Here is a 26,400-nt window from a genome sequence, read left to right as displayed (position 1 = left end):
ATGTTGAATATGTTTTTCAAACTGTACTCACCCCCCCTCACTCATAAAAACCATTGATCTTGTCCAACTTGCTCATTTTGCCACTGGAGAAACTGGGGTGAAGGTAAAGAACTCAAGGTGCTCAAGGGGGTTGAGTGAGACAGAAACAGAGCCAGGTTCTCCAGAGCTTCCGATGTCCAGTTCAGCACTCAGCTGTCTCTCAGACTCCACTCCTTGCCAGGGTGGGCTAGGTGAGTGTTCAAGTGTGTAGTATGCGGGAGGGCTCATATCTCTCCTGATGGCCCCAGGCCAGGCCCTTGTGCTGTCATGGCCTCCACCAGGTCCCCTGGCACTGCCACAGCTAAACTATGGGATTTCCCAAGGGAAAGAGGTAAGTGGGTGCTGGGTCTGTGGTGCCAACCTAGGTCAGTGACAGGTGGCTACAGATTCAGGATCCATCTGTAAGTCCAATCAACCACCTCCTTGTCTCCGGCCTGCCTCCTATCTCTCAGGCTGCTTGATCCTCATCCTTGACCCAGGATGCCGCTCCTGTCATGATGCCCACCTCTGGCTTTTTATTCCTTCCTCCCTCCACAGTCATGCTCACTCCAGTCTCTGGCAACACCCTGTCAGTCTGACAGAGGTGCTTGAAGAGCATTGGCAAAATAGCAGTTTGTAGGCCCAACACAGCCCACGTATGTGTTTTGTTTGCCTAACACAGTATTTCAAAAACAATTTGAATTAGTTGTTCACATTTAAAAACCAGTAGGAATCTTCTTAAATATTTGGTTTCTTGGTTCTCTTGAAAAATAGACCAGTAGTACCAGGCCTACACTTATTTCCTGGCATCAATTGGCTGGGTCTAAGGAGCAGCTGCTCCATCGAGATGGGAACGTGTGCACCAGTCCCCACCATCCTGTTGTTTCCCCAGTCCTTCTGCTGCTCTCCTTTAGATGACTTGTCTGGCCTTGGAAGGCATCTGAGTTCGCAACCCCAGTCTTGCTCACTTTGGTCTGAACCCCTCTGTGCCACCTATCCATCTTTTCAGATACAACCCTCCCACCCTGAGAGCATCTTCATTGATTAACCCATCCATCCCCAGCCTCCTGCCTCCTGACCATCCACTCAACCAGCCCCACAAGTGTCAAGGGAAACAGTGCCCCAGTTGCTGCCCCTAAACATCTGTCCAGACCCACAGCTCAGCCCCCAGTAGCCCCCACTCCAAGCTCCCCAACTCCCATGGTGTCCATTCAAGAAACACAGTGGCCAAGCCTCCATCCTTTATTTGGTCTAAACAAGGACCCCTGCATTCTTGTACCGAGGCAGAAGTTCTTGGATTTTGTACCGGGGTGCCTTAATGGCCTGGACAATCCTCAGTGGGGGGAGGTTTTTCCGGGGTGCCATAAAAATGGGATAATTAGGTTTAGTCTTCTTGTTGAAGTTACACAAATCCAGCGTCAGAGACTTGGGGTTGTAGATCTCTTTCTTCTTGTACTGAATTGGGGGGAGTGGTGGACATCGGCGAGGCTCCTCCAGCAGATGTATCAGATCCTTCCGGAAGATATTCCAGCTGTTCTCCATGAGGAACTTCTGGCACATATCGTCATCGCTGAAGGTAAGGCATAGATGCTGAGGTTCCCACGCCAGCTCCTCCCTGTGCCCTGCCCCTCCAGCCTTGCCTCCCATCACTCTTTTCAATCCCTAAACACAGTGTGCTCCTTCCCACCTCTGTGCCTTTTCCCAGACTCTTCTCTCTGCCTCCTTTACCTTTCCAGACTTTCTTCCCCTAGACCTGTGCTGTTCCACACAATGCCCACGAGCTGCATGTGGTTGCTGAGTACCTGAAGTGTGGCCAATATGAATTAGAGCTATACTGTGAGTCTAAAACATATACCCACTTTCAGAGACTTACAACAAAAAAAGAATGTAGAGTATCTAATTAATAATTTTTATATTGATTATATGTTGAAATGATATTTTAGATATACTGAATTCAATAAAATATATTATTAAAGTTAATTGCACCCATTTCTTTTTAGTTCTTTAATGTGGCCACTGAATTACATATGCGACCATTAGCCACCAGGGAGATGTAAATCAAGGCCACAATAAGATACCAATTATGTCTACTAAAAGGGCTACAATTCAAAAGATAGATCATAAATGTTGATGAGGATATGAAAATACTGGAACAAGGTTTCCAATATATTATTGATGGGAATGTAAATTGGTGCAGCACTTTGGAAAACAGTCTGGCAGCTCCTCAAAGGTTAAACATAGTTATTTATGACCCAGCAAGTCTACTCCTAGGTATATACCCAAGAGAAATGGAAACATATGCCAACATAAAAACTTGAACAAGAATGTTCATAGCACTTCCCCTTTTGACTGCCACATTTTCTCCCAATAGATTTTAGTGGCTATGCTTATGGGATAGAGTAACATCACCATGGTCTGAAGGGGGAGGATTTGTGTCCTCCTTCTGTATGAAATGGCTAAACAGAAAAAAAAAAAAAGAATGTTCATAGCAGCATTATTCATAAAAGCCAAAACGTAGAAACAACTCAAATGTCCACTATCTGATGAATACATAAAGTATGGTATACACATGCAATGGAATATTATTTGACAATAACAAGGAATGAAGTATTGATACTACTGCTACATGGATGAAACTTGAAAATATTATGCTAAAAAGCAAGTCACAAAAGACCACATATTGTAGAATGCCACTTGTATGAAATATCCAGAGCAGGCGTATCTATAAAGATGGAAAACAGCACCAGCCGGTTTGGCCCAGTGGATAGAGCATCGGCCTGTGGACTGAAGGGTCCCAGTTTCTATTCTGGTCAAGGGCACGTACCAGGATTGTGGGCTCGATCCCCAGTAGGGGGCATGCATAAGGTAGCTGATTAAAGATTCTCTCTCATCAATGTTTCTATCTCTCCCTCTCCCTTCCTCTCTGAAATCAATACAAATATAAAGAAAAGATGGAAAGCAGATTGAAGCTACCTTGGACTGGCCTTGGTGTCCTGGCTCTATTTTGCCCCCTGCCCTCATAGCATGTGAGGGTGGGGGAAGTGGGGGAGGCTGGCATGGGCTCAGCACTCATTGACTAATTTCCTTCTGAGACCACAGCAAGTGAAGGGTAAGTTCAATTTCCATTGACTCGCCTGTACTCTCACCTAAGGAGGAAACCTAATAAATCACGAACAGATTAGAACATTCTTCTGGCTCCGTTATTTCACCAGAACAGATTCCACTAGGATCCATAGAGAGCAACTTAATAAAAATCCAGTGGTTGGAGTGGGCTACAAGCTAGTCCTATCGGTCTCAGTGGTGTATCAAAGTCAGCTCCCACCAGCTCACGGGAGATGATTGTGTGCATCTCTTCTCAACTCCATCAGGTTGGTAGCTCGAAATTGGGCCCGGTGGGAGTGTGTTCACCAGAGGAATGGGCAAATACTTCAAATCAGGGTTACCTCCCACCTCCCAGAGAGTTTGCTGTTAAACCTTCACCAGCACACCACTAGAAAGTCTTCACTTAATTTCCATTAACTTCCAATTTTTTACATAATAGACGACGACAACACTATTTAACTCTGACTTAGCACTTACCATGTGCCAAGCACTTTACATTTGTTAATGAATTTGATCCTCATAACCATCCCAATTCACAAACATGGAAACTGGGGCCAAAGAGGCTAAGGAGCTCACCAAACCCTGAGGGGGCAAGCAGGCAATTACACATTCTTAGGGGATCTTCTTTTTCCAAGTTAAGACAGACCCGATTCCATGTTACCTCCTGATGCTTATGGTCATACTGATTTTTAATCGTTTTTTCACTAAACAGGGTAGCTCTTCTAGTAACCTCAGCTTCATGCAGGCACTTTAGTTCCATTTCCTGCCTCACTTGAACTGAAAGTTTCATCTGTCCTTGCAGGCTGTACAACTTCAACCCAGGATTCCCTTAAACCCCATCCTTGTTGGGTAATCCCAACACTGGATCCCCCTGTGCTTTGGCTTTTAGGCTCCTCTTCATTTTGCCCTTGGAAATTTCCCTCCTTTCCTATGATTATATTCTATATGGCACTCACTGTGTTTTGTAGGGAGAGGTTTCAGGATATCTAGCCTGTAGCATTCACAGGACAGGTGTCTCAGTCAGTGACTATGTGACCTATAAGATGTCACAGGCCCTTTCCTGGGCCTCACGGTCCTCAGTTAAAACATGGAGGATTTGAGCTAGATACTGGCTATGATTTCTGCCTGCTTTAGCAAAACCATGAGTTCAACAATTAATGAATAAGCCAGAATTCAATCTGTCAGCATTATAGATGATTACAACAAAATGCTGACTGGGCAGCCCAAACATCTGCCACCCTTGAGTTTATGTAAGCCTTTCTGAATTTCAATTCAACAGGCATTAACTGATATTCATTGTGTGCCAGGCATTATGCAGGAGCTAAAGCTCCTTAAATTGTTTCATGGGTAGTTACCTCTAACTAGCCATTTTCTATATTGGTAGTGCACGCGAACCAGAGAACTGTGGCATCTTTGAACTGCAAGGAATCACCACTGTTTTCCAACTTGTTTTTCTCACAGAACTGCCCCAATTTGGGCCATATCTGCATGTTATCTGTTCTTTAATTTACTAGTGATTTTTCCTTAAACCTACTTAGTTTCTTTCACGTAAATATTTACTTTGGCTTTGTTCTAAGCAACAAAATCTGTCAGGTCAAGGGCGTGGTGCATGGATCATGCTTTTTCTCTAGTTCACACTAGAATAAATACATCGCTGTTAAAACTAACAATGTCAATCCGCGTGCTGCCTAAAATCATCCTGTAAACCTTCTGTGAATGTGTTCCATACTTGAGGAAACACTGTTCTAATCTAATTTTCTTGTTTTGCAGATTGGAGTCTGAAGCCTAGAGGAGGGGAAATGACTTATCCAAGGTCATACAGATCCCATATAAAATCCTTTCATGTGTTTATGGGATATAGCTACAGATCTCCTGCCTTCACACCTCCTTCTCTACCATTGGAATCACTTGCTTCCCACACATGCCAGCAGAACCAAGTCTGATCACAGTATCGCCACAAAAAGGGGGGAGGATGCAAAATTGTATAATCAGCATGATTCCCATTATAAAGCTTTGTGTGTATGAATAGTAAATGCACATTTAGCATATATCCATGCAGTAAATAAATACTAAAAAGAAATACACAAAACACTAATTGGGATTGGTGGAGGAATGCACATAATTTTGGTTTTCACCTTTTTAAATGTTCAGCATTTTCTACAATGAATATGCCCCATTCAGTCAACATTTACCTACCAGGTACTATACAGGTGCTAGAGATGAATGACAGATAAAGTCCAATCCCTGCCTTCGTGAAGCAATGAATCAAGTGGTGGAGGAAAGATATATACAAACTACGTGGCTGTCAACAGCTATAATACAATGTGTGTGGTAAGTGATAGAGCCACAAAGGGAGCACGATGAGTGTGCAGAAGGGGGTACGACCCCAACTGAGGGCCAGTCAGGAAAGGTTGTCTTGAGAAGATGAATCTTAAAGAATGAGCAGGAATTTACTAGAAAAAGAGAGATAGGATTGGGGGCGGGGGGCGGGGGCATTTCAGGTAGAAAGGCCTACAGTGGCAAAGGCGATTATATGGAGGGTCCAGGAGGCCATCTGTCTGGGTTGTTGGAGAGGTTGGAGGTGGCAGGAGGTGCTGCAAGGGAGTTAAGGGGTTAGACCATGAAGAGCCATTTATGTGGCATTAAGTCACACTGTATCCTATAGGCAGTGAAATAACCCTGCAAAGTTTTTTTTGTGTGTGTGTTTTCAAATATATGTTTATTGATTTCAGAGAGGAATGGAGAGAGAGAGATAGAAACATCAATGATGAGAGAAAAATCATTGATGGGCTGCTTCCTGCACGCCCCCTAGTGGGGATCAGCCTACAACCCGGGCATGTGCCCTTGACCAGAATCGAAACCAGGACCCTTTAGTCCGCATGCTGGTGCTCTATCCACTGAGCCAAACCGGCTAGAGCATGGATCACAATTTTCTAAACTATCCCTTTAGTAACAAATGTGGGTGGTGATGGTTTTTCTATTATGAATATGACTGCTATGAACATCCTAATGCATGTAGCTTTCCCCATAACTTAGTTATATAAAGATAAATTCACAGGTAGACCATTGCTTCCAAAAGTAGGAACAGTTTTATGGCACTTAAAACATAATGCTAAAATTATTATCCAAAGAACTGAGACAATTTAGAGTGTAGCAACAACTACCAGTTTCATCCCACCCTTGTCAGCATTAGGTATTATCTTTTTTTTTTCTTTCTTTTACTAAAATAGGTGAAAATTTGTTCATTTGATCTGGTGGGATATACACACATAGCCAGCACTGACCTGGGGTACCCGATCTTGAACCTGGACAACTTTTCTGCTACCTTGCAGTCAATCAGTTCACAAAATTTTTCTTTCTGCACTGTTATCAACTCAACTCCCAGGCTCACGAGGATCAAGGGCCGCAGGTCTTGTTGGTCGTCTGGAAGGAGGATCTGGTGAAGGCCCTAGGGGAAAAAGTCCCAGAAAGTTGGACCTCAGGGACCATCCACTTCTGCTGGCAGATATTCTAGTATATAATAGAAAAATGAGGCTCAAATAGGAAGTGATTCCATCTGGGGTCATTTGGCAAATGATGGGGAGAAGTCCAGGAAACGATGGGGAGAAGTCCAGAGCTCCATTTGCTACATGACATCGGATCTTCCGACTCTTCAAATGACAAGAGCCCTTAAGGCACTTTGTCCACATCCTGCCTGCAGGCAGCAGGCTCTCTCCCAGAATTGTACTCACAGTTACTCTCCAGGGGATGGCATTTTACAAGTTTCCCCCAATAGCCAATCTCAACTCTTCCTTGTGCCAAGTAAGCCCAAGTTCCCCTGCTTAGGACTATGACAAATATCAAACAGCTAGTCCTCCTCTTCTAGATCTTCCCTTTTGTAGCTACAAGCCTCTTCCCCATCTTTTTCTGCAGGTCTTTGCTCATAAATGCATGTCCCCACTGAGCCTCAGTTCTTTCTCCCTCCCGCATAGCCTGCGGAGGCCCCCGGCCTTCTCTGCAGCTTATCATGCTCCTTTGGCTCCCTGGCATGGATTCCTATTTGGTTATACTATCTGGAAGGGAAATGGAGGTCAACAGGCATACCTGCTTGTTTTACAGAGAGTATAACCCCCTTTTTAAGGAGATTCCCTGAGACAGGGCAACGCCCTTGTTGCTGAGCTGTCAATCCAGTGCTCGCTCCTCAGCCTCTCAGCCATTAAGACTCAAGCAAGCCTGGCCAAAGTGGCTCAGTGCTTGAGTATCGACCTATGAACCAGGAAGTCACAGTTCGATTCCCCTTCAGGGTACATTCCTGGGTTGTGAGCTCGATCCCCAGTAAGGGGCATGCAGGAGCCAGCTGATCGATGAGTCTTATCATTGATGTTTCCATCTCTCTTTCCCTCTCCCTTCCTCTCTGAAATCAATTTTTTTAAAATTGTGTTTTAAAGACTCAGGCAAGGAGGGTATGGAGGTCAGTGGCCCCAGATCCTACAATGTCCTGCTCTCTTGGACTTAAGAAGAAAGAGGGCCATAAACCAAGAGGTCTGCTCTAAGAAGGCAACCTGGGATTGGGAATAATCCTGGCTTCAAGAAGGAAGATCCAGTTGTTTACTTGTTATGTGACTTTGGGCAAGTTACACCTCCCTGAGCCATTGTTTGCTCATCTGTGAAGCAGAGGTGAGAATACCTGCCCAGTGTCTCCGAAGGATTCTAAATTTGAAAGGTGTGAAGTGGGATTTGGAACAGCCCCTCCCCACCACCATCACCATTTGGGTTCTAGACCTTGAAATAGGAGCATCTACAAACTCTTTGGTGCTCTAATCCCTGGCCTTGTCTCTCCTTGGTAAGACTGGAATGGAGATAAGTTATTTTTCTTATGAAACTGTTGAAGATCCAAACAAGAAGGTGTGTATAAGGACATTCTGGGAGACACAAAGCACCTCCATATAAATTATGCTCAGTACAGTGGGCATGAAGGCCCTTCTATGGTGGCCTTACACAGAAACCAGAATGGCTGTCCTTTAGCCAGCTCCTACTATATGGTAAATATATATGTATGGAGATTATATATCTCCATCCTAGGAGATAGGGATTATCATCTTCAAATGTGGAAAATGAGACTCAGAAAAGGAAACTTACTTGCCAAAGGTTATGTAATTAACAATAATAATAATAATGATGATGGTGGTGATGACACCACCAGCTAAGTTTATTAAGCATTCACTAAATCCCAGTGCCTCCTGTAATTTTCATATATATTAACTCATGTAGCTCTCACAGCAGCCCCATGAGGTGAGTTCTATTGTTATCCTCCTTTTATAGAGGATTCTGCTGAGGTTCAGAAACTTGTCCAACAAAATGGTATAGAAGCAATAAAGCTAGGATTTGAACCCAAGTGGTCTGTCTTCAGAGTCCATGCTTTTAACCACTACGCTATGAAGAAACAGCCACAAGGGGGTTAAGTCACCTGCCTAAGAACCAAAAGTGGTGAAGCCAGTATTTGAACCCAATGACCTGCTCAGGGCCTCACCAAGGGCAGCACTGTCTTCTGGCACTCCTATGCACCTCCAATCCACCCCAACACTCCCGCTGTGGCTCAGGTCCATTCTCTGAGAACCTTCAAATAGCTTCCCCAAGGCACCCGAAATAGAATAAAATTCAGTGTGGCCATCAAGGCCTGGGCTTGCTGGGCTCTCTGGCCTGCCTTCACCTTGCCCCTGCTTTGATTACTCTGTTCTAGCCACGTTGCTCTCCCTTCCAATCCCCTCAACATGCCAAGCTCTTCCCCACCTCAGGCTTTGGACATGGTATTCCTTTATCTGGAACAGTCTTCCCTCAGGTCATCCATAGCTTATTCTTTTCATCATTCAGGTATCCTCTTAAATATTACCTCCTCAGCCCAGCCAGTGTGCTCAGTGGTTGAACATCAAACCATGAACCAAGAGGTCACCAGTCTGATTCCTGGTCAGGGCACATGCCTGGGTTTCAGGCTCAGGTCCCAGTGTCGGGCGGGGGCGGGCGGGGGGCGGGGGGGGGGGGGGCGGGCGAAAGGCATGTAGAAGGCAGCCGATCAGTGTTTCTCTCTCATCATTGTTTCTATCTCTCTATCCCTCTCCCTTCTTCTCTCTCTAAAAAACAATAACAAATATTTTAAAAATAGATCACCTCCTCAGAGCAACCTTCCTTGACCACCACCCTATTTAAGAAGTCCCTCCTCACCAACCCAGCTTTCTATTCTGTACCTAACAACACATGGAGACTAACTGAAGGAATGGAGGGTGTTTTGCCTGAATAAGATAATAAGTAACAGGGCATTTGGCACAGTGCCTGGCTCCATACATATTGAATGTAAAACAAAACAGCATTCTTTAAATACCTAGGGGCCATCACATGGCAAAGAAGCTGATTTCTGCTGTTTTGTTTTTGTGGGATAGGTAGGGGGGTGGGGTGATGGGGCAAGGAGCTAAAGTTGCAGGAGGCAGAGTTTTATTGACTAAAAGGAAGAGATTCTTAAGACTTCTGACCATGGGCCATGGTAGGGCCTGGGGTTCCCAGATAGTACTAGGCTGACTTTCTTTCCTACCTCTGAAGACACACAGTCCAGCAGGGCAGAAGCATTAAGAGCCCACCACAATATGTATGAGAAGAGTGTGAAGAGGACCCTGGAGACACCGTGATTGAGAAACAGCGGAAAGAGCATGGCAAGGGAGCAGCTCCCCTGATTGGGCTGACCACACACAGGGCACCAAAGGAGGGTCACAGAGATAAAGTGCCATTCTCATTGCATATCCCATTTTTATCATATTATATCAAAGGAACACACTAATGACATGACCTATTACTGTTGATGTTGGCCTTCATCAGCTGGCCGAGGTACTGTTTCTTGGGTTTCACCATGGTAAAGTTATTCTTTTATTTTCTCCCCCTTTCCACACTGTATTCTTTGGAAGGAAATTGCTATGTGTAGCCCATATCTAAAGAGCAGCGAGTTATATTCATCCTCTCCTTTAGGGCAGAGCAACTACACAGATTATTTGGAATTCTTCAGCATGGAGGTTTGTCTTTTCCTCTCTTTTTATTAATTTATTCATTATGCATTGCATCAGTAAGTACTCATGGATGTTTATTTTACATTTTGAGTTATAATCAGTACTACTTTACTTTGCTGCTCAAATTGTTCAAATTATTCCAGCTTTAGTCATTGGGAGCTCTTTCAATTGGCCACTATGTCACTTTGATACACCCCATAAATTTGCCCCTCCCCACAACACTTCCTTACTTCCTGACACTACAAAATACTCCAGGTTCATCTTAAATATCTTCTGCCCTAGTCCTAGAATCAATCATTTCCCAAAGAGCCCCTTTCTTTTTATTTTAGAACTGGAGGCCTGGTGCACAAAAATTTGTGCACTCAGGGGGGTCCCTCAGCCCGGCCTATGCCCTCTTGCAGTCTGGGACCCCTCGGAGGTTGTCCACCTGCTGGCTTAGGCCCGCTCCCTGGGGGATCGGGCCCAAGCTGGCAGTCAGACACCCCTCTGGCAGCCCTGCAGCCCTCGAGGGATGTCCACTTACCAGCATGGAGCAGACCTAAGCTGCAGTTGGACATCCTTAGCGCTACTGAGGAGGCAGGAGAGGCTCCCACCACCACCACTGTACTGGCAGCCATCAGCCTGGCTTGTGGCTGAGCAGAGCTCCCCCTGTGGGAGCGCACTGACCACCAGGGGACAGCTACTGCATTGAGCATCTGTCCCCTGGTGGTCAGTGTGTGTCATAGTGACCAGTCATTCCCAGTTGTTCTGCTGTTAGGGTCAATTTGCATATTACTCTTTTATTGTATAGGATAGAGGCCTGGTGCACAGGTGGGGGCCGGCTGGTTTGCCCTGAAGGGTGTCCCGGATCAGGGTGGGGGTCCCACTGGGGTGCCTGGCCAGCCTGGGTGAGGGGCTGATGGCTGGTTGCAGGCTGGTCAAGCCCCCCCCCCCAGTGGGGACCCTCATCCCATGGAGGTTTGGCCAGCCTAGGTGAGGGGCTGATGGCTGTTTTCAGGCTGGCCACACCCCCTTTAGGGTGGGGGGGGTCCCCACTGGGGTGCCTGGCCAGTCTGGGTGAGGGGCTGAGGGCCATTTTCAGGTTGGCCAAGCCCCCCAGCGATGGAAGCTCCCAGCCTCTCCTTTTTTTCTTTTTCTTTTTTTATTCTAGGATTTATTTACCTTCTATAATTGAAACTTTGTAGCCTGAGTGGAGCTCAGAGCCAGCCAGGGCGGGCGGGAAGCTTGGCTTCCTCCATTGCCAGGGGCAACCCAAGCCTCCTGCTCACTCCAGCCCCGTGGCCATGGCCGGCTGAAAGCAGGTATCTGGGGTTTATTTATCTTCTATAATTGAAACTTTGTTGCCTTAAGTGGATCTCAGAGCTGGCCACAGCAGGCAGGAAGCTTGGCTTCCTCCATCACTGGAGCAACCAAGCCTCCTGCTTGCTCTAGCTCAGTGGCTGCCGGCCGCCATCTTGGTTGGGTTAATTTGCATATAGTCGCTCTGATTGGCTGATGGGCGTGGCTTAAGGCATAGCGAAGGTACGGTCAATTTGCATGTTTGTCTTTTATTAGTGTAGATGGTATTAGACACCAAGATCTGGGTACTAGGTGTGTTTATTGTTATAGGAATGTCATTTCTTTTTTTCCCTTTTTTTTTCTTTTTTTTAAAAAATATATTTTATTGATTTTTTACAGAGAGGAGGAGAGAGGAATAGAGAGTTAGAAACATTGATGAGAGAGACACATTGATCAGCTGCTTCCAGCACACCTACTGGGGATGTGCCCGCAACCAAGGTACATGCCCTTGACCAGAATCGAACTTGGGACCTTTCAGTCCGCAGTCTGACGCTCTATCCACTGAGCCAAACCGGTTAGGGCGAGTGTCATTTCTTTTAGGCCCTGTCAGCTGATAGGGCAAAATACATATGTTTATATATATATTTATAAATATTTCTATATATAACCATCCATATCAATTTGTAGCCTCTTGCCCTTATCTGTAAATTTCCACTCCAATAGTGAGATACCTGGCTCCTACCATGCACCATTCATTTACTTAATTGATCCATTTCAGTATACATGACAGCAGAATCAATTGTTAATCCATACACCAACTTTATCAACTAGAGTTTAATGCTTGTATGTGGTTCCTTCTGCTTTTAGTCTTACAGCCTTCAGTCATCTCCAAATACTTAGGTCATCAGCACTTTTTTCTCCCACCCCCTTCATTGAGGTGGTTTCATGCATTTGTAAAATTGTTAGATTCTCTTGTCATAATTTGTATTCCTTCCTGGGATCTCCCAACATCCTAGATAATTTTTTTTGTTTTGACAAATTGCATACATTAAGCTTCACTCTTTGTGCTGGAAAGTTCTATGAGTTTTGACAAATGCTTAATGTTTTGAATCCACCATTACAGTATCATACAGATAATTTTACTGTCCTAAAAATCCTGTGTGCTTTACCTATTCAGCCCTTCCCCTGACCTCCAAACCTCTGGCCACCACTCATCATTTTGTTATCTCTGTAATTTTACCTTTTCCAGAACATCATAGAATTGGAATCATACAATCCATAAACATAGAATATTTTCCATTTATGTAAATCTTCTTTGAATTATTTCATTATAGTTAGTTTTCTGCATATGGATCCTGAACATATTTTGTTAGATTTATATCTAAGTATTTCACTTTTTGGTGCTATTGTACATGGCATTGTATTTTTAATTTCAAATTCCAATTGTTCATTGCCTTATCACTGCAACTTTGCTATAATCATTTATTAGCTTCAGGAATTTTAGGGGGTTCCTTTTTTATTTTATTCTTTGAAATTAACAAGCATATGATCTGCAAACAAACACAGCTTTATTTCTCCCTCCCCAATCTGTATATGTTTTACTTCCTCTTCTTGTCTTAATGCACTAGCTAGGACTTCCAGTACAATGTTGAATAGGAGTGGTGAGAGGGGACATCCTTGCCTTATTCCTAAATTATTTTAAAACAAGTCCCAGATGTCATATTTTAATCTGTAAATATTTTGACATTTGTTGCATAAATATAAGAACTCTTAAAAACCATAAGCATAGTACGGTAATATTAAAATGATCATATCTAAAAAATCAATATGTTCCTTAATATCACCACATATAGAGTAGGATATTTTTAAACCTTTACTCTCATTACTTAACACTCACAACCCATCATGTTACACACTGTGTCATAAACAAGGCTTTCTGTACACTTACAATGATTTCTCCTTCCTCCACTGTGTGGAGCTTGACGTAGCCCCCCACTAAAGCCTCCTTCGGGATATCACCATACTTGGTTTTGATCATGGGACAATTCAGCAGTTGAGGTTGCTGGGATCTGAAATTAGACAACTTGTTAAAAAGAACTCCTTTGTAACACAGCCAGTTCATGAGGCTATGGATAAACAGCTCCACCTCTATTGCACATGGAATCTTCCCTCCCCTCTCCCAGAAGTGAGAAAACTCCAAATCAAACCCTGGGAGAGACTGAGTAGGAATTGGAGAAGTTTAATAGGGAGGGAGACTTGGAAGAGAAGACAGGACCCCTTTGACCACCCGAAAGCTGTTTGTTATGTGCAAGAAGGGGCTGATGACCTCATGCAGCTGAGCCAGGCCTGCTGGGTGAGCGGTCCACACTGGCTGAGGTATGCTCAACATGAGGAAGGAATTTCTAAGTCAGAGCTGCCTGAAAATGGCCCAGACTGTTTGATGAAGAGTAAGCTCTGTGCCTTTAGGGACACCACAGGAAGGCAGAGAAGAGGTGGCTGTGTGTGTGTGTGTGTGTGTGTGTGTGTGTGTGTGTATGTGTGTGTGTTTGCTTGTTTACAAAGACAGGTTTTCCTGGGTAGCCTGGAGACTCTGTACTTTGTTCATGTTGGGGTTAATTTTATCCAGGCAATCTTGTTGTGCCTTCTTTGGTCTCAGGCTAGGTAGAAGGAAGAGACAGGCTATGCTTTTTGGATTAAAGGCAGGAAAAAGAGTATTTATCAGCTGAAAATATGGCTGAACTCACCTACACATAAATAAGGCAGGCTTCTATTTTCACACAAACCCCAGGATTGGTAGATGAGTGGCACATGTCCAGCCTGTCCTTTTCCCTTATTGATTTATAGCAGAGAAACTTGGCCTGTTCTATCTCTACCTTCAGAAGAACTGGGATTGGTATTTCAAGCACGGGATCCCTTAGAAAGAGTATCCATCCGAGGAAAAAACTCAGAAGCCATGGGATGCTCATATGGAGGTGAGCAGGCTGGGAAAGTTGACAGGCAAAAGACTTGAGGAAAGTGGCACTACGGCAATATGGAGACTGTGATACTGATGTCATTATCAGTACCACTGCGACAGTTTTTTTCTTTATTTTTTTATTCTCTGAAGGGAAGAGAAGGGGAGGGGAGGGGAGAGGAGGGTGCTGGCATGCCCTGGGGGGAGAGCACACTCTCACTGCAACATTTTTGTTCCATCCTTAATGGGGGTGGGAGGAAGCTGTTATGTTTCTAGGGCCTGGCGTTGAGCTGCCTGTAGGCCAGTGCCCACCAAGTGTCCTTCCCCACTCCTCAGCCCCTCTGGGCTAAGGCAAAAGTGCAGCCTTTATTGTGCACCCACCTTGTTCCCATGGTGACAATTGTACCAGACAACAAGACCGAGAGCTAACAAGCTACTTGGGTTTGAATCCTGGCTCTGCCACTTCCTACATGTGTGACCTCGAACAAGTAACTGAGTCTCTTTCTGTACCTTGTGTGTTCTCACCTGAAAGATGGGAGTGATAATAGCAGTACTTACACTTACCTGATAGGATTTTAGTGAGAATTAAATTAGATAAGCCAGTACCTGACAGAGTATTCCATTAGTGTTAGATATAGTTATCATTATCTCATTTAATTGTTGGCTTGCAACAACCCCAGGACTTAGACACTATTATATATAGACAAGGAAACTAAGGCTTACAGAGGTCCAGTTTCTTGCCTGGGGACGCAGAGCTAAAATAAGTGGCCAAGCCAAGATGTGAACCTGGGTTGAACTGACTACTAAGCTATATACTGTCTTCCTTGGATGGTTATGATTTTTTGAAGAGGCTCAAGACCCAGTGACACACAGAGTGACAGCTATAAGATCTGTCCTGCCCCTTCTTCTTCAAATGGTTCCCTGAAAAAGGAAGAAACTGACCACCTAAAGTGGCCCCTTGAGAGTTAAAGGCAGAGAATGCAGCTCCTGGACATCAAACCCAGCACCTCTCAGGCTGCCTTCTCCATACCCCCAACCTTTGGGGTAGAGCTATGACTGCTACCTCTGCCCCCTCCCCAGCATCCCTCATATTCTGCCCAGTAAGTTATATCATCCTTTCAACCAGAATCTGGACCCTCCGATCTGCCAAGAGCTAAGCTTACTTGATCTTTGGGCCAAAGGTCTTTGGGAGACTATCTTCTAGGGTATTAATCTTCTTACTGAAGCTGGTCCCCTGTTGTTCCAAGGCTTTCTGGAAATGCAGAAGTTTCAGAGCGCTAAAATCCTGTACAGGATATGATTTAATCTGGAAATCCTTAAATCTCTTCACAGGAGAAGCTTCTGTTAGAGAAAGCACAGGGAAACATTAGTGGGCCTTTGCACATACGAGGGTTGTTGTGGGCAGTTGGAGATATATCACAGACTGCCTGGCTAGTCTGGTGTATGGGGAAAATTAAAAAAAAAATAGAGAGGTCAGAGAAAGATAAATATCACATGATCTCACTCATTTATGGAATATAATGAACAACATAAACTGATGAACAAAAACAGATCCAGAGACAGAGAAGCATCGATCAGACCGTCAAACCTCAGAGGGAAGGTAGGGGAGGGTGGGGATAAGGGGGGGAGATCAACCAAAGGACTTGTATGCATGCATATGAGCATAACCAATGGACACAGACAGCAGGGATTAGGGCATGAGTGGGGATGATGGAGGGTAATGTGGGGATAAGGATACATATGTAATAACTTAATCAATAAATTTTTTAAAAAATAAAAATAAATAGAGGGGTAAAAAACACACCGTGGTGTCCATGTATTGTCCCTCCATGTCAGGCCCTGAACTACTAGAGCCTTTATACCACTGCATCCAGACAAGTGTCACTGGCCTCATTTAAGAAAGAAAATGAGCAGCAGAGAGGTTAAGTCACCCAAGAAAAGGCTGAAGCTGTTTGAACTCAGGTCTATCTAATTCAAAGCTCATGTCTTTTGGCAAAGCACATTTATCTGAGCTTTCAAACTGGGATTGGGGATAGGGGCAGCAACAAAAGATAAATGGAGGATCAGCCATGGAACCTTGAACAAGTCACATAATCTCTTGAAACCCTCATAGGGTAATTGTAAAAATTACAGCTAAGAGTATGTGCTATGTACCTAGCATAGTGCCCAGCACATAATAGGCCCTCCATGAGAGTTTTTAACAAGCTCTCCAAGAGAAAACTAATCAGGAGTAAAGCAACTAACTCAAAAACTGTAAGAGCTAATAAATGATTTCAGCAAAACAGCAGGATACAAAGTCTACACAAAAATCAGTTGCATTTCTATACACTAAACCAGGGGTCCTCAAACTACGGCCCGCGGGCCATATGCAAATACAAATATTGTATTTGTTCCCATTTTGTTTTTTTACTTCAAAATAAGATATGTGCAGTGTGCATAGGAATTTGTTCATAGTTTTTTTTTAAACTATAGTCCGGCCCTCCAACGGTCTGAGGGACAGTGAACTGGCCCCCTGTTTAAAAAGTTTGAGGGGCCCTAACCGGTTTGGCTCAGTGGATAGAGCGTCAGCCTGTGGACTGAAAGGTCCCAGGTTCGATTCTGGTCAAGGGCATGTACCTTGGCTGCGGGCACATCCCCAGTAGGGAGTGTGCAGGAGGTAGCTGATCGATGTTTCTCTCTCATTAATGTTTCTAACTCTCTATCCCTCTCCCTTTCTCTCTGTAAAAAATCAATAAAATATCTTTAAAAAAAAAAAAGTTTGAGGACCCCTGCACTAAACAAACTACAAAACACTGCTGAAAGAAATTAGAGAACACATAAAAAATGGAAACATATCCCATGTTCATGAATTAGAAGCCAATATTGTTAAGATGTCAATACTACTCAAAGCCATCTATAAATTCAATGTAATTATTATCAAAAGTCATTATCTGACTTTTTGCAGAAATAGAAAAACCTATCCTAAAATTCAGAAGAAATCTCAAGGGACCCCAAATAGCCAAAACAATCTTTAAAAAGAACAAAGCTAGAGAATTCACACTTCCTGATTTCAAAACTTACTATAAAACTACAGTAATCAAAACAGTGTGATACTGGCATAAAAATAGACATATACCATAGCCCTAGCCAGTTTGGTTCAGTGGATAGAGTTTCAGCCTGCAGACCAAAGGGTCCCAGATTCAATTCCAGTCAAGGTCAAGTACCTTGGATGCAGGCTCCTTCCTGACTCAGGCCCTGGTCAGGGCTCATGCAGGAGGCAATCAATCGATATGTTTCTCTCACATCAATGTTTCTCTCTTGTCTTTCCCTCTCTCTTCCACTCTCCCTAAAAATCAATGAAAAAGTATCCTCGTGAGAAACCAAGATGGCGGCATAGGTAAACACCAGGGATTGCTGCCTCGCACAACCACTTCAAAAATACAACTAAATGACGGAACGGACATCATCCAGAACCACAGGAAGGCTAGCTGAGTGGAAATTTGCCGGGAGCCGGTCCATCCTTGCTGCTTGACACAGTCGCTGCAGGAAAGAAACATCTGCACAGCATATGTTTCAAGGGACCTGGCATATATAGCATATTGTTCTTAATATGTTTGCTCTCTTTAGCGCCATGTGTTTTAACCAAGGTCACCTCTCCGAGAAAGGTTGTTTCCCCAGGTGGGGATCTTTCCCTGAGGTTAGGGAGGGGATACAACCCCTTAATTAAGTGCCAGGCGGGTAGTTAAGCTACATAATCTTTACTCCCTGGAATGGAGATAAGAAACGCCCTAACCTTTGTAATAGAAATTGACAGGATTAAAATCGGCTGGTATAAATATGGATGTAACAAGACAATAAACATCAGATCCTCATCAGTTCCTAACCAGAACTCCGACCAGAACTTTGGCTGGAGATCCTGGCTATAGGTCCTGACTAGGCTGCTGATCAACTGAACGCTGTCTCCGTGTCATTCCTTCTTCACCGACTCGTCCACACCTTTGGGGACCCCTGGACCCGCTGGGATTGGACCCCAGCAGAAATTCTACAACTAGAAGGAAAGAGAAAAGCATACCGATACTCAGAGGAGGTGCGGTGCGGAAGTAAAATACAAAGGTGTGGAGGTGCATGCGGAGAGGGCTGGCGGCTGAGGTCACGATTGTCTTTTTCAATCGGGAGGGAGTCTCAGGCTCTGAGCTCCAGTTCTGGGCGAGACTCTGGGGACCCAGACTCATACGGGAGAAACGGGACTGTCTAGCATCAGTCAGAACTCGAGGGCAGCTTTCTCTCGGAGGCACACGCAGCGATTGCCGGGGCCTCTGAGGACAGGACTGAGAGCAGCCATACTGCTCGCTCCACCCGCCCAGTTGATCTCCTGGGGCCCCGCCCCGCCCAAGCCCTGCACGGAGGCTTTTGCATATGAAAGGCCCGGCCCTTTGTAATCTGAAAATTACTTAACAAACTGCAGCTGCCCAAGGCCACAGGGCAACTTGCATTGCTTTACAGCTCGCTTCTGCTGGGTAGCCTCAGGCAGAGGCTAGATTAGCACCTCCTTAGATCCAAGAGCCAGTGTACCCAGTGGTCAGAGTGGGACCATCCAATTACAACTCCTCAGATCCATAAGGGACACACTCAGGGGGCAGACTCAGTGAGCACCAAAGCCCCACTGAAGCAAGTCTTGCCCCAGAAGGGTGTCTCCAGCACAGAAGTTCTCCCACCGTAGACACAGCTGATTCTCACAGCCAATTGGCCTGGAGGTCAATTCCTCGCAGTGTTACCTAAAACAATCAAGGCTTAACTACAACAAGACTGTGCACAAAGCCCACAAGGGGGTGCACCAAGAGTGTCTACCTCAGGTAATTAGGGAGGCTGAGCCACCGGGCCCTATAGGACACTTAGCACAGAAAGCCACTCTATCGACACAGTGAAGCATAAAAAAATGCCGAGACAAAGAAACAGGACACAAATGACAGAAATGGAGGAAAGCAAACTACTGGATATAGAGTTCAAAACCACACTTTTAAGGTTTTTCAAGAACTTTCTAGAAACCGCCGATAAATGTAGTGAGATCCTCAAGAAATCTAGTGAGACCCTCAATGTTGTGATAAAGGACCAATGAGAAATTAAGCATACACTGACTGAAATAAAGAATATTATACAGACTCCCAACAGCAGACGAGAAGATCGCAAGAATCAAGTCAAAGATTTGAAATGCGAAGAAGCAAAAAACACTCAACCGGAAAAGCAAAATGAAAAAAGAATCCAAAAATACGAAGATAGTGTAAGGAGCCTCTGGGACAGCTTCAAGCATACCAACATCCGAATTATGGGGGTGCCAGAAGAAGAGAGAGAGCAAGATATTGAAAACCTATTTGAAGAAATAATGACAGAAAACTTCCCCTACCTGGTGAAAGAAATAGACTTACAAGTCCAGGAAGCGCAGAGAACCCCAAACAAAAGGAATCCAAAGAGGACCACACCAAGACACATCATAATTAAAATGCCAAGAGCAAAAGACAAAGAGAGAATCTTAAAAGCAGCAAGAGAAAGAAACTCAGTTACCTACAAGGGAATACCCATACGACTGTCAGCTGATTTCTCAACAGAAACTATGCAGGCCAGAGGGAGTGGCAAGAAATATTCAAAGTGATGAATACCAAGAACCTACAACCAAGAGTACTTTATCCAGCAAAGCTATCATTCAGAATTGAAGGTCAGATAAAGAGCTTCACAGATAAGGAAAAGCTAAAGGAGTTCATCACCACCAAACCAGTATTATATGAAATACTGAAAGGTATCCTTTAAGAAGAGGAAGAAGAAGAAAAAGGTACAGATACAAATTATGAACAACAAATACACATCTATCAACAAGTGAATCTAAAAACCAAGTGAATTAATAATCTGATGAACTGGTGAATATAATAGAATCAGGGGCATAGAAAGGGAGTGGACTGACTATTCTTGGGGGGGGGGGAAAGGGGTAAGGTGGGTGCGGGAAAAGACTGGACAAAAATCGTACACCTATGGATGAGGACAGTGGGGGCGGGGTAAGGGCAGAGGGTGGGGTGGGGACTGGGTGGAGGGGAGCTATGGGGGATAAAAAGAGGAGCAACTGTAATAATCTGAACAATAAAGATTTAATTAAAAAAAGAATAAATGAGCTGTAATTCTTCTACATGATAACTATAATTAACATTTTGTACATTTCCTTTTAAAATCCCCATACTTTAGTAAGCTTTCAATAAATAGATATTTTATAGATATCTGAAAAAAAAAAGATTCACATTTTATAGACTGAGGGAATGGATACACAGAGATACAGAGTAACTTTTCTAGAATCACACACCTAGTAAGAGACAGACCCTGGATTCAAACACAAGCAGTTTGTCTCCTGAGCTTATGCTCTTAACCACAACACTACCATGACACACAAAGAAACCAGGCCCAGAGGCTTAAGTACTCACCAAAGTCACCCATCTAATCAGTGGGATTCAAACCGGTCTAACTCCAAGCTCTCCCTCCCTGCTAAGAGGAAAGAATGAAAAGGAGGAGTGGGAGAGAGAGGCCGGAGTCTAACCTGGCCAGGCAGTGTAGACTAGGTTTTCACAGCTGGTAGAAGAAGGAGTCAAACCAGATATCCCGCCAGGCCCTTGTAGCTCTAGATTTCTAAAACTCTATGGGCTGGGAAATGGAAACAGGATGGGGCCAGGTGCCCCTGCTGGGCTGCTGATGGCCAGATGTGAACAGAGGCTTACCTTTGAGGTTGGTCTTCAGAGCTCTGTCATCTATCAGCTCCAGATGCTGCCAAATCCACTTGTGGTAGAAAGGCGAAGCCGCAAGGTCTAATAGCCGCAGGACTTCACAGCTGCCCTGGATGTATCAAGAGACATAAAACCAAAGGCTTAACCCCAAGGGCTCCAGGCAGACCACACTTTGAAAATATGCTATCTGTATTAAGTCTCACCCCATTTTGTTTTATTTGCTCAATATAAGTAGTTCTGGGTCCCTTTTAAAAAATGAACATGTTATATACTTATAAAAAATTCAAATAGCTAAATTCAATGTGGCACTGGAAAAAAAGTCATTGAGGATACTGGGACACAGTGAAATTGATTTTGGATTATAGATTATATCAATGCTAAATTTGCAGATTTTGATAATTATTCTGTGGTTAATTTCTTAGAAAATAATCATGTAAGTGTAGAGGGGTGAATAAATATGATGGATGATACTTAACTCTCAAGTGATTCAGGAAGAAAAAAACATACATATTAAAGCAAATGTGGCAAATGTTAACAACTGATGAATCTAGGTTAAGGTTCTACAGGAGTTCTTTGTACAGTTCTTGAAACTTTTCTATAAATTTAAAATCATTACAAATTAAAAGTTTAAAAAACTACAGGAAGTTGAACAAAGAAATAGAGGAAGATATAAACAAGTGAAAGAAAATACTGTGTTTATGGAGTGGTAGAATCAACATCATTAAAATGTCCATACTACCCAAAGCAATCTATAGTTTCAGTGACATCCTCATTAAAATACCAGTGGCATATATCACAGATCTAGAACAGACACTCCAAAAATTTATATGGAACCAAAAAAGACCCTGAATAGCTGCAACAGTCTTGAGAAAGAAGAACAAGGTTGGAGGAATCACAATACCAGATATCAAGTTATACGATAAAGTCACTGTACTCAAAACAGCCTGGTACTGGCACAAGAATAGGCATATAGATCAATGGAATGGAACAGAGACCCCAGAAATCGACCCAAACCTTTATGCTCAATTAATATTTGACAAAGGAGGCAAGAGTATACAATGGAGTAAAGACATCTTTTCAATAAATGGTGTTGGGAAAACTGGACAGGTACATGCAAAAAATGAAACTAGTCCACCAACATACACCATACACAAGAATAAACTCAAAATGGATAAAAAACCTAAATGTAAGTCGTGAAAACCATAAAAAATCTTAGAAGAAACCATAGACAGCAAAATCACAGACATCTCTAATAGCAATATGTTTACCAATATATCTCCTAGGGCAGTGGTCAGCAAACTCATTAGTCAACAGAGTCAAATATCAACAGTACAACAATTGAAGTTTCTTTTGAGAGCCAAATTTTTTAAACTTAAACTATATAGGTAGGTACATTTTTATAAACTTAATTAGGGTACTCCTAAGGCTTAGGAAGAGCCACACTCAAGGGGCCAAAGAGCCACATGTGGCTCGCGAACCGCAGTTTGCCGACCATGGTCCTAGGGCAAAGGAAACTAAGGGGAAAATAAGCAAATGGGATTGCATAACATTAAAAAGCTTCTGTACAGCAAAAGAAACCGTCAACAAAGTGAAAAGAGAGCCCACTGCATGGGAGAACATATTTGCCAATTATACATCCGATAAGGGGATAATTTCCAAAATATCTAAGGAATTCATACAACTTAACAAAAGGAAGACAAACAATTCAATTAAAAAAAAAATGGGCAAAGGAACTAAATAGACACTCTCCAAAGTGGACAAACAGAAGGCCAAGAGACATATGAAAAAATGCTCAAAGTCATTACCATCTGAGAGATGCAAATTAAAACAACGAGGTATCACCTCACATCTGTCAGAATGGCTATCATCTACAAATCAACAAACAACAAGTGTTGGCAAGGATGTGGATAAAAGGGAACCCTAGAACACTGCTGGTGGGAATGCAAGACTGGTGCAGCCACTGTGGAAAACAGTATGGTGTTTCCTCAAAAAAATTACAAATGGAACTCCCATTTGACCCAGTGAACCCACTTCTAGGAATATATCCTAAGAAATCTGAAACACCAATCAGAAAGAAAATATACACCCCTGTGTTCATAGTAGCACAATTTACAATAGCTAAGATTTGGAAACAACAGCCCAAATGCCCATCAGGAGAATGGAATACTACACAGTGGTAAAAAAAGAAGGAACTCTTACCATTTGCAGCAGCATGGATGGACCTGGAGAATATTATGCTAAGTGAAATAAGCCAGTCAGAGAAAGATAAGTATCACATGATCTCACTCATAAATGGAATCTAATGAACAAAATAGATCTAGAGATATAGAACCATGAACAGACTGATGAATTTCAGAGGGAAGATGGGGGTGGAGAGGTGGGAGGGAGAGATTAACTGGGTAACTTACATGCATATATGCATAGCCCATGGACACAGACATAGTGTGGCGAAGGCTTGGGAAGAGTGGGTGCGGGGAGGAGGGGGGTCAATGGGGGGAAAAACACAAAAGGGACATCTATAATACTTTCAACAATATTTTAAAAAAATGTTTTTAAGTTTATAAACAGAACATAGAGAAAGTTAAAACTATGTTATTCTTAACACCCCAAAATAACAAGTAATAACATTTTGGTGCATATTCTTTCAAACTTTTCTCTATAAGTATAGACAGTTTTTCATAAATGAGTCCATTTATGTAAATAGACTTTCATAACCTTTCTAAAAACTCAAATGTATAAAAAATAAATAAAAATAAAAACAATATATCAAGGACATCTTTTCATGCTAAGCAATATGGTTCTACATTTTTGCTTCTAATGATTGCATGTTATTCTATGAATGCCAGAACTTGCATAAAATTGAAAATAAATATTCAGATGAGCAAAAGAAGTCAGACACAAAGAGCACATACTATATGAGTCCATTTATATGAAGTTCAAGAACATGTAAAAGTAATCCTGGTGACAAGTAGGAAGAGTGGTTATCATAGGGGGCACCTTGTCTGGGAAAGGGCACAAGAGAGCCTTCTGAGGTGCAGGAAATGTGCTCTGTCTTGACTGGGTGATGCTTACACAGGTGAATACATATGTAAAAACTCACCAAGCTGGAAAGTTTAATGTGAGTTCTTTTTTTTTAAAAAATATATTTTTTATTGATTTTTTACAGAGAGGAAGGGAGAGAGATAGAGAGTTAGAAACATCGATGAGAGAGAGACATCGATCAGCTGCCTCCTGCACATCTCCTACTGGGGATGTGCCCGCAACCCAGGTACATGCCCTCGACCGGAATCGAACCTGGGACCTTTCAGTCCGCAGGCCGACGCTCTATCCACTGAGCCAAACCGGTTCCGGCAAATGTGAGTTCTTTATTGCATATATGTTACACCTCAAGAAAATATATTTGAAGACTCATATTTAGCCTGTTTCTAATTTCTCTCTCATGATTTTGTTCAGGACATCAAAATCCCCAGCTAAACAAACTTGCCACCTTCCCAAACTCCCCAGCAGTGGGCATGGCAGTGACCCAGTTCTGGCTAATGAGACTAAGTGAAAGGCAGATGGATAAAACAGGAAACCAAGGTTGTCCTCTCCCTTCCCACTGCTTGAAACTCAAGCAGTTTGGTTAGAGGTAGAGTAGCCATATTGTGACCATCAGGATGAAAGCCATAAGCTGTGGATGATGAAAGTAGAAGCTAGCGCTAGCCCAATGATTCTTTATCATCATTGATGTTTCTTTCTCTCCCATCCTCTTGGAAATAAATAAAAATATATATTTTTTAAAGAAAGTAGAAGCAAGAAAGGGTGTGGGTTCTAAAAGACTTTCTAAAACAGCTCTTCTAGCCCTGGATTGCTTAAATCTAGACTTTACTCCATGAGAAAAATTATTATTCATTAAGCTGCTGGAGGTGGGTTTCTGCAGTGGTCATCAACTTTAATTGACAATCTTGTCCATACATCTTCTAGAGTGGTCATTAGGCAGGTCACAAATACTTGAGTTCTCCTCTCAAGCACATGGCAGGATTGCACTCTTCCACTCTGAATTAGGAATTTGCTTTGGTCAATTTCTGTTAGCAAAGTGACTTATGATACTCTGGGTGGGAACTTTAAAAGCCAGTGCTTGATTCTCAACATTCCCTTGCCCCATCCTATTGATCATGATTCAGGCTGGCCTTCAGGGCTCTTCATTATCAGTTCTTCTCCCGTGGTCGGCAAACTGCGGCTCTCGAGCCACATGCGGCTCTTTGGCTCCTTGAGTGTGGCTCTTCCTAAGCCTTAGGAGTACCTTAGTTAAGTTAATAACAATGTACCTACCTATATAGTTAAAGTTTAAAAAATTTGGCTCTCAAAAGAAACTTCAATCGTTGTACTGTTGATATTTGGCTCTGTTGACTAATGAGTTTGCCAACCACTGTATCTAGGCTCTTCCCATCCTTTCTCACACAGCCATCAGAATTCTCCAATCTTATATAAACACCAGGCACATCCTTGCTGCAAGCTTGGCTTCCCACTAGATAGAGTCTCCAGTGGCCTGGGTCCCTGAGTTACTATAAGGAGCAAGACTAGCTGGCCTGCTATGATCAAGTAATGGGTTGAAGAAATAAATCTTTGTTAGTTAATCCACTGAGATTTGAGTATTGTTTATAATTGCAGCTGAAACTCGTTTACCTAAAAGAATACCCATGTTTCATTATGTCTTTGGGATTAATTCCAAAAGTTATGCATGTTTCAATACACATCAACAAACTGCCCCCCAGAAATATTAGATCTGTTTACACCCTCTCTGACAGTATATAACAGAGTCCCTTGTAATACATCTTTTGTTACATTGCCAACTGGGTTTGCACAATCTTTCTAATTTTTCCTAATCTGGTAGGCAAGAAGAATATGTCATTTTAAAATTTCATATCTTTATATAAGGATTTATAAAGATAAATCCCTTTTTTAGTAGGAACTCTAAGAGACACATTATGAAGGGTTAAGGTTCAAGACAGTTTACTGTTAAAGAGGAAGAAGAAGAAGGGATCAAACATTTAATAAGCCCTTTTATATGCCAGGCATTGTGCATGGAGCTTTATTCAATATTCATTCAACAAACATTTATCAACTAGGAACTGCAGGTGCTAAAGAAAAACACTCCAACAGTTTCTTCTTAGAAAGTCTCTCATGGATATTTAATCACATCTGTATCTGTAAAGAAAACAATTTCACTATGTGTCCCCAAATTATAAACTGTTCAAAATGAGTTGAATATGGGCATTAATTATGTTTGTGATGCCAGCAGGAA

The 26,400-nt window shown here is 43.0% G+C and overlaps 1 protein-coding gene and 1 non-coding gene across 2 annotated transcripts in view; one reads left to right on the top strand and one right to left on the bottom strand.

Annotated features, from left to right (window-relative positions):
- Positions 1-1,244: 1,244 nt before the first annotated feature.
- Positions 1,245-26,400, bottom strand: part of CNBD2 (cyclic nucleotide binding domain containing 2) — a 56,360-nt gene continuing 31,204 nt past the window's right edge. The window contains exons 9-13 of the mRNA XM_006089482.3: positions 21,111-21,225; positions 15,543-15,720; positions 13,375-13,495; positions 6,405-6,568; positions 1,245-1,588 (exon numbers count right to left, since the gene is read on the bottom strand). Of these exons, the coding sequence (XP_006089544.1) occupies positions 1,270-1,588; positions 6,405-6,568; positions 13,375-13,495; positions 15,543-15,720; positions 21,111-21,225 (897 nt within the window). The 3' untranslated portion in view covers positions 1,245-1,269. The remainder of the gene's footprint in view (positions 1,589-6,404; positions 6,569-13,374; positions 13,496-15,542; positions 15,721-21,110; positions 21,226-26,400) is intronic.
- Positions 2,356-2,488, top strand: LOC111826205. The gene has a single exon (XR_002829487.1). It is a non-coding gene; the product is annotated as a small nucleolar RNA SNORA29 (small nucleolar RNA).

This window comes from Myotis lucifugus, unplaced genomic scaffold (assembly GCF_000147115.1).
Source record: "Myotis lucifugus unplaced genomic scaffold, Myoluc2.0 scaffold_60, whole genome shotgun sequence".
Lineage (NCBI taxonomy): Eukaryota > Metazoa > Chordata > Mammalia > Chiroptera > Vespertilionidae > Myotis > Myotis lucifugus.
This window is presented reverse-complemented; position numbering and strand designations above follow the sequence as displayed.